The sequence below is a fragment of the Littorina saxatilis genome, linkage group LG14 (genome assembly GCF_037325665.1).
Source record: "Littorina saxatilis isolate snail1 linkage group LG14, US_GU_Lsax_2.0, whole genome shotgun sequence".
Classification (NCBI taxonomy): Eukaryota; Metazoa; Mollusca; class Gastropoda; order Littorinimorpha; family Littorinidae; genus Littorina; species Littorina saxatilis.
Window position 1 is genome coordinate 7,141,055 of NC_090258.1, and position 9,483 is coordinate 7,150,537.

Sequence of the window (9,483 nt, forward strand, 5' to 3'; positions counted from 1 at the left end):
AAAACGATCCAAATTTACGTTCATCTTATTCTTCATCATTTTCTGATTCCAAAAACATATAAATATGTTATATTTGGATTAAAAACAAGCTCTGAAAATTAAAAATATAAAATTATGATCAAAATTAAATTTTCGAAATCAATTTAAAAACACTTTCATCTTATTCCTTGTCGGTTCCTGATTCCAAAAACATGATATGATATGTTTGGATTAAAAACACGCTCAGAAAGTTAAAACGAAGAGAGGTACAGAAAAGCGTGCTATTCTTCTCAGCGCAACTACTACCCCGCTCTTCTTGTCAATTTCACTGCCTTTGCCACGAGCGGTGGACTGACGAAACTACGAGTATGTGGTCTTGGTGAAAAAAGCAGTGCGTTCAGTTTCATTCTGTGAGTTCGACAGCTTGACTAAATGTTGTTATTTCGCCTTACGCGACTTGTTTTTTTATCACCAGACTATTCGAGGAGGACACTTCAACTATACCTTGTTACATGCAAGAGAAATGCTCACTTTCAACCTGACTTCTGGTCTTTCTATTGTGATGTTAGCTGAGGATTACAATCTGAAAAAAGTACCTACGGGACGCAAGACAACAAAAATTTAGTGCGTCCCGGCACCCGCTCTTTGTAGGTTTAGTGCGTCCCGGGACCCCCTCCATAAATTTCTAGTACGTGCTTTCGGCTTCTAGTGCGTATAGGACGCAGGGACGCGCTCTTTGGGTAGCCCTGGGACTGTACCTTTAATAATTCATTGACATTTTTCATCGGGAGGAAAGTGGCACGGTCAAACTGTCAGCATTACTCCGCCAATTATCTCAATACATTAACCCCCACTTTGAAACATTAACAACTCAAGCGAAAATGTGAGAGAAATTTAAGTTTTACGCCCACGTGTATGTGTATTTAGGTGGTATCAGCCATCTGCACTTAGCGAAAATGTACTACCTCCTCTACTTTATAAAACACCCTCTGGATAACCGGGCCATAATCGACAGACGAGGGGGTGATATAAAGAGTAATCGCATTCAGAGAGCCCATTGACGTTAGTGGAACTTGCAGCGATGGCAGCAAAAGAAATACACGCTCTGATAGGGAGACTGTGTCTCGCCGTGTTTATGTTAGCATCTGTAAGTATTTTTCTACTCTGATTTTGTTGGGGCTTTTTTGAGAAAACTAAATCAGTAAAAAAAAAAGGTCCTCATTCAATTCAGAATCTTTTCATTTTGCTTATTCTTATCTCTTGTTTGTGTGTGTGTGCGTGAGTGGCACGCGCGCATGTTTTTTTTACGATTAATCAAGTTCGTCCATAATTGGTCGTTTTATTTGACGTAAAGTTGCCTGTTATGTCCAAAACTATAGTTATTTTGCTTTGTTTACTGGTTTGTTTGTTGATTGCTCGCTTGTGTTTGCTTTTTGTTTAAAATGAGGTCTTTGGACCTTTCTTCCTTCTCATTTGTATTTTCCCCCTTAATATAATTTATTTATTTCGGTCTTTCTTGCTTTTTCTCTTTCCCAGTTATATTCTTTGCTTCTGCCCTTCTTACTTTATTCTAATCTAATCACTTAATCCCGTACAGGCGAACGCAGTGACAACACAACCTCAAGCCTATGATCTTCAAATTGTCTCTGTTTCTCGTGAAGTCTCTGAAGATCGCGCGCAGATGACCTTGACCCTTGAATTTACCGCCAGTGAGGAACCGGAAGTGAAATGGAGCTTCGTCAACTGGGACATAGGACGGGAAGTGTATATTTCGGGTAAGATTTTCTTTACCCTGCTCGCTCGAGATCAAAATAAGCACAAAGAAAAGCTTGTTACACTTAAAGCCGAACATCCGTCTTCACGAGACCAAGAGTGGTATTCAAGAAGAAAAAGAATTTGAGGTTGTTTCAGATTCTGAAGCCGTTTTAGCTACTACGCTTTAACTTCCGATTTTTACTGGCATTCACGAGTCCCCCTCCGAACGCTGTTAGCTAACAAGGTTGTCTATTTATAAACCACGGGGTTTCCCTCACTTCCTGTTCAGTGCGCACGTGCAGTAGGTCTTATCCGCCTTCATTGCTTCTATTCCGCGAACGAACACGTGTGCATTACATTTACTTCAGTCGACATGTACGGAACATCCATTGGACAAGCGAAAGCGCAGGCACACTACGAGGAAGAGATGGAGGGGAAGAGGAAGCGAAGTGCTAACTGGACTGACAGCGAAACGCGGACAAAATTAATACGAGATACCGCTCGCGAAAGATTTCAAGCGATGCTCGATCATACCGGCTTGTGGTGAAAACGTGCTAGCGTCTTCTTGCATTACAGTGTCCATTTTCATCAACTGATTCCGTGGCCGAACGGTTCTCACATTCGCCTGATGCGCGATTGAGTCGAGTTCAAATCACCATCTGTCCGTATTTTTTTTTTACTCTTTGGCATTTGTTTATTTTTGTTTATTTTCTTCATGGACATAAGAGTACGTTATAATAGCAAATTGAAGTAAAAAATTTTTTTAGGCAGGAATGGGTTTTTGTTTGTTTTTTTGGTTACCATGATATTAATTTATTGATAAAGTTTGATAACTTAAACATGTAAACATTTGATTTTTAAAAAAAATATGAAGAAGGATGCTCCCCGCTTAAAAAAACAAAGATAAGAGAGAAGACAAAAAAAACCTAAAACTTTCTGTACAAATCTACATCGTCATATTTATCCACAAGATGAATGCGATCCCGGAAAATACGGTTTCTTCTCAGATTTCTTCTCTCGGCATATTCCAACATCATGAAGGCCACCATCTTGAATCACGAAGATAACACGGTGTTAGCGATTGTAGAGACGAGGGGTAGGTCCTGTAACTATGAAGGCGTCACGTGACTTTGGCGGGTCACAACGGGCTTTCGTGAATGCCGATTAGCGCGACTTACAGCTCAAACAGCGCCACCATGCGGCCAAGTGGCGCTAAAGAGCTTTCTTGAATACCAGTCCAAGTCTTGTTATAGTGACCGCGACAGAGCTAATTTTAGTGTTGCTAGCACGAGAAACTAGAGCTACATCTGCCGCGCGCCAAAGTGTTTACCATGTGTACATGTTGCGTGTTCAAGTAGAATCATATATATACCGTACGGTATATAGTTCGTCACAAGTGGTTACAAACAGTGTGTTCAGAAGTGGACCACTTCAGTTTACAGTATAGCCTACCTCGACATTGACTGCAACCATCATGTTGGTGCTATTACTTTGTATCAACCATCATGTTGGTGCTATTACTTTGTATCAACCATCATGTTGGTGCTATTACTTTGTATCAACCATCATGTTGGTGCTATTACTTTGTATCAACCATCATGTTGGTGCTATTGCTTTGTATCAACCATCATGTTGGTGCTATTACTTTGTATCAACCATCATGTTGGTGCCATTACTTTGTATCAACCATCATGTTGGTGCTATTACTTTGTAGCAACCATCATGTTGGTGCTATTACTTTGTATCAACCATCATGTTGGTGTTATTACTTTGTATCAACCATCATGTTGGTGCTATTACTTTGTATCAACCATCATGTTGGTGCTATTACTTTGTATCAACCATCATGTTGGTGTTATTACTTTGTATCAACCATCATGTTGGTGCTATTACTTTGTATCACTATGTATCAACCATCATGTTGGTGCTATTACTTTGTATCAACCATCATGTTGGTGCTATTACTTTGTATCAACCATCATGTTGGTGCTATTACTTTGTATCAACCATCATGTTGGTGCTATTACTTTGTATCAACCTTCATGTTGGTGCTATTGTTTTGTATCAACCATCCTGTTAGTGCTATTACTTTGTATCAACCATCATGTTGGTGCTATTACTTTGTATCAACTATCATGTTGGTGTTATTGGTTTGTATCAACCATCATGTTGGTACTATTACTTTGTATCAACCATCATGTTGGTGCTATTACTTTGTAGCAACCATCATGTTGGTGCTATTACTTTGTATCAACCATCATGTTGGTGCTATTACTTTGTATCAACCATCATGTTGGTGCTATTACTTTGTATCAACCATCATGTTGGTGCTATTACTTTGTATCAACCTTCATGTTGGTGCTATTGCTTTGTATCAACCATCCTGTTAGTGCTATTACTTTGTATCAACCATCATGTTGGTGCTATTACTTTGTATCAACTATCATGTTGGTGTTATTGGTTTGTATCAACCATCATGTTGGTGCTATTACTTTGTATCAACCATCATGTTGGTGCTATTACTTTGTATCAACCATCATGTTGGTGCTATTGCTTTGTATCAACCATCATGTTGGTGCTATTACTTTGTATCAACCATCATGTTGGTGCTATTGCTTTGTATCAACCATCATGTTGGTGCTATTACTTTGTATCAACCATCATGTTGGTGCTATTACTTTGTATCAACCATCATGTTGGTGCTATTACTTTGTATCAACCATCATGTTGGTGCTATTACTTTGTATCAACCATCATGTTGGTGCTATTACTTTGTATCAACCATCATGTTGGTGCTATTGCTTTGTATCAACCATCATGTTGGTGCTATTGCTTTGTATCAACCATCATGTTGGTGCTATTACTTTGTATCAACCATCATGTTGGTGCTATTACTTTGTATCAACCATCATGTTGGTGCTATTGCTTTGTATCAACCATCATGTTGGTACTATTACTTTGTATCAACCATCATGTTGGTGCTATTACTTTGTATCAACCATCATGTTGGTGCTATTACTTTGTATCAACCATCATGTTGGTGCTATTACTTTGTATCAACCATCATGTTGGTGCTATTACTTTGTATCAACCATCATGTTGGTGCTATTACTTTGTTTTACAAAGTGGAATGTTTCATTTTGTTAACGATTAAACGTCCCAATAACTGAACCTTTCTTAATTGTTTTTATTATTTGTTTCTTTTTCAGAAAACACGAACCTGGATTTCTCCAATGGACACGGGACGGCGAGACTTCTCTTCACCCCAGAAAGGCAGGTTCATGTGCAAATCGGCAACTTCAACACGCACTTCGCTGAACTCATTCTGAGGCTGCAGGAATCCAATTATCGGCTGAACTACACCCAGGTTCTGAACTCTGAAAAAACCCTCGTATCTCCTGGCTACGATTTCACTTATTCCCCGGGTGAGAACATTGATACGTTGTTGTCCGTGTGTGTTTGTGTGTTTGTGTTTGTGTGTTTGTGTCGGTGTGATAGTGTGATGGTGTGTGTGTGTGTGTGAGGGGGGGGGGGGTTGTGTGTGTGTGTGAGTGGGGGATGGGGTGTTTGTGTCGGTGTGATAGTGTGATGGTGTGTGTGTGTGTGTGTGTGTATGTGTGTGTGTATGTGTGTGAGGGTGTTGATGTGTGTGTGTGTGTGTGTGTGTGTGTGTGTGTGTGTGAGAGTGTGTGTTACGTGGGTGCGTGCTTGTGTGTTTGTGTGTGTGTGTGTGTGTGTGTGTTTGTGTGCGTGTGTGTGTGCGTGTGTGTGTGTGTGTGCGTGTGTGTGTGTGTGTGTGTGTGTGTGTGTGTGTGTGTGACAATCGGGGGGATGTTTTTGCGTTAGTGTACGTGAGTGTTTCTTTGTGTGTGTGTATCCGTACTGTTTTTCTTATCCTATATCTGGCCTACAACCCTATCCAGAAGTTCTCCATGAGCGAGTTTCAGTTTTCGACTCTAGTTGATCAAGTTGGTCAACTGCGCTTGTCACTCTGGTCGCCTAGCTGAAACGTGGTCTGGTCGAACCATAGTCAGCCACAATGGCCGTGTGAATAATATAGATAAAGACATCAACGAGGTGACACATTCTATAATTTTCAAATGAGGTTTTGTGGGTTTTAATTTTTATTTGGGAGGGTTTCGGGGAAAAAAAGTAACCGCCATCTTGAAACCAAACGAACTCTAATCTAGTATGGTTTAGTCAACTGCGCATGTCACTCTGGTCGCTTCGCTGAAACACAGTTTGATCAAACCATAGTCAGCCAAAATGGTCGTCGCCGGATGGATTTGTGTGTGTTTTGATAATCTTGATAATGACAGTACCTAAGACTTTAAAATTGGCCATCTAGTGGCTGCTCCGCCTGGCGTCTGGCATTATGGGGTTAGTGCTAGGACTGGTTGGTCCGGTGTCAGAACAATGTGATTGGGTGAGACATGAATCCTGTGCTGCGACTTCTGTCTTGTGTGTGGCGCACGTTATATGTCAAAGCAGCACCGCCCTGATATGGCCCTTCGTGGTCGGCTGGGCGTTAAGCAAACAAACAAACAAAAGATAATGACAGAACGAGGTGATTCTTACAAACATGACACAAAAAGCCTAAAACTAGTTTCCAATGCAAAGTGAGCAGGTAATTAAGCGCGGCACTAAAAATTTGTTCACAAAAAACCGACTCACAGCACCGTAAATCCTGACATAAACACGAAGATAAAGTTGAAAGTAACAACAATTCAAGAATGATTTCAAACAAACATCATACACTAACATAATGAGATGACAAATTCTGTGATTTTCAGATGAGGTTAGGGTGGGGGGGGGGGGGGGGGGATGATATTAATTTGCGATGTATTTGAAGAAAAGAAGTAACCGCCATCTTGGAACCAAACACACTCGAAGCAGTAAAGGAGTCGGAATAGAGCATCCAGAGTAGCGACCAGACCAGATTTCAGCGAAGTAAGTTCGACTCCAGTAATGGGTGTTGCTGCTGAAACTTCGGGAGTGGGACTAGAGCAACCAGAGTGACGTCATCGGGTTCGACTAGACCACGCGTCAGTGAAGTTTAGTCCGACTCTAGTAGTGAGTAGAATCGCCGCTGAAACTTGCCTAATATCTGGCCAACTAACCTACCCTATATTTTGGCCATGTTACCATAACCACAACCATTTGTGTGTGTCTGCTCTACTAGGTGAATCGTTTGACGTGGAACTGACGGTTCCCAAACACATCGCCAAAGATTTCACCTGGTCCAGATGGCCTAACCTTGACCTTACGAACATCGACATCGCCTCGTGTTACGTTGACCCGCATTCTGGAAAGATCAAGGCCAAGGTCGACTACCTCGACTTTCCAGATATGAGTTCCTTTCTAACTGTAAGCATTTTATTGGTTGGTTCCCAGCGGACCACTTTTCCTGTTTACACCTGCCCAGAACTTTTTTGAAATGAATGACTGTGCCGTTTACCACGATTCCTGGCTTAATTGTTTTGTCGAGTTTCTCACTTCTTCTTCACATTGTTGTCGTCTCCAAGTTTAAGACGTTCAAGAAGAAATGTGGGTGTTCAGGCTAAAGGTATGGACTGTTTATCCTGTGTTTTTTCCCCTTTCAGGAAGAGCAAACATTCAGCGACGAATCCGCTACTGTGCGACTGTCTTTCGCGACTGAGGGAGAAAATATCAATGGCTACTTCAGAATTGTGTCCGATTCTCATTTTGATTCTAATGAGGATCCTAATCTGGTTGCTGAGGTCAGTTTGAGTGGGTTTTTTTTTTTTATCTCTTTATTAATTCCACGACACACGCACATGCGATCACGCACGCACACAAATACTTGCGCGTAAGTACGCACGCATTCACACATCCTCACACAAATACCCACCCCCCCATCCGCCGCCACACACACACTCACTCAGATTATATTCTTTCTTAATATTATTTCCCGCACTTCAATTAGAACATACGGATGACGATCTTCATCAGTGTTCACGGCGACATAACATGTTGGAATATCAAACACCCATGCAAACACACACACTGACACACACACACACACACACACACACACACACACACACACACACACACACACACACACACACACATACACACACACACACATACAACTTGAGACACACACACTCACACACACACACTGACACACACTCACACCGGCACACACACACTGACACACACACACACACACACACGCGCGCGCACACACACACACACACGGACGGACGCACGCACGCACACACACTCACACACACACACACACTGACACACATACACACACACGCACATACACACACACACGCACATACACACACATACACACACAGACAGACACACACATACACACACGCACACTCACACTTACACAGACACACAGACACACACACACGCACAGGCACACACCCTTTACTCATTCAGGTACTCGGTTATTGATACATTTATTAATTCAACCATTCAGTCAATTAACAATTCATTCAATCATTATTTAATCAATCATTCAGACAGCCGTTCAATCAATCATCCATTCACTAACTTGACAGATGTCGGAGACGATCTTCATCAGCGTTCACGATGACACCACCCCTGGGCCCTTCCCCACAGGCTTCAGCGCAGTGAGGATTTCACTCTATGATAAGTATTATGGTGTAGAGTGTTCCCGAGACAAGCCAACCTGCGATGCGCTCCTCTGCTTTGGGTACTCCAACGACATCGCCAGCACCAAAGTGTTCAAGGTTAGCAGAAGAACAATGGTGATTGCGTGTGAGAGCGATAAATATTGATAATGATGATAATGACAGCTTAGGCCAAACAAAAATATTTGTCATCATTTTCACGAGTTTTCATTCACAAGCACCTGGGAAATAAATCTCATGTTCCCCAGGCAATAAATCCCCGGTTACCATAGTTGCGGGAAGCAAACCCAATAGAAACGCTCGGGGATTCTTCGGCTCTTTTCATTGGTGTTTCCCCAGACCTAAACAGACGACACGACACTGCTTTGCAAAGTTCCAAAAACGAACTGGCAAACTGGCAAAAGTAAACAAAAAACAAAACTACTTCATGAAAGGTCATACATTCATCAAAAACAAATTAAACCTAGCGATATGTTTTGTCTTCTTACAGAGTCATGGAGTGCGTATATCCGTGTTTCGATACACAGACGTTCGGAGAAACACGAACGTCAAGCTCAAGTAAAACGACCCCTGACACACACATTTTGACCCGTGCACAAGACGTTGTATCGATAAACGAAGCGCAAATAAGAAACAATAATAAAAGCAAAGGAAATAGCAACAAGATATGCAAACATCTAACAAAGCCGAGCAAGCAGAATGACAGGTCTAATGAAAAACAAAGAGGTACCGAGTCGGAAACAAGATCGCGATTCTTTCCTTCGCTGCATGACGCAAATCTTCGGTGACCTTTGACCAAACGTAGCTTCCACATTCGATCACTCAGCTTAATATTTACAACAGAAAGCCGAGGGGGTGGAATACCGAGATGAACCTACAGAACTGTGCATCCTCAAACCTGACATATTCATCCCAACATTTACTGAATTAAAAAACACAGAAAGTTGCTTTCATATGCCAGCTTTGATTGCCAGTGGTTATCAAACCGGGACTCGTGTGGTTATCAGCACGGAACCCGTGTTTCAAAGCATGGCTCCCTGGGTTGATTGTGCACTTATTTTCTCACTACCAAAATGATGACAAAAACGATGTTTGGTGGTTTGTTGACAGA

General features: G+C 41.7%; 1 protein-coding gene across 1 annotated transcript in view; it reads left to right on the forward strand.

Annotated features, from left to right (window-relative positions):
* The first annotated feature begins 970 nt into the window (after positions 1 to 970).
* The window catches only part of LOC138947021 (uncharacterized), an 11,015-nt gene continuing 2,502 nt past the window's right edge, over positions 971 to 9,483 (forward strand). Inside the window, exons 1-6 of the mRNA XM_070318453.1 lie at positions 971 to 1,126; positions 1,577 to 1,754; positions 4,944 to 5,159; positions 6,917 to 7,101; positions 7,338 to 7,475; positions 8,280 to 8,471. Of these exons, the coding sequence (XP_070174554.1) occupies positions 1,061 to 1,126; positions 1,577 to 1,754; positions 4,944 to 5,159; positions 6,917 to 7,101; positions 7,338 to 7,475; positions 8,280 to 8,471 (975 nt within the window). The 5' untranslated portion in view covers positions 971 to 1,060. The remainder of the gene's footprint in view (positions 1,127 to 1,576; positions 1,755 to 4,943; positions 5,160 to 6,916; positions 7,102 to 7,337; positions 7,476 to 8,279; positions 8,472 to 9,483) is intronic.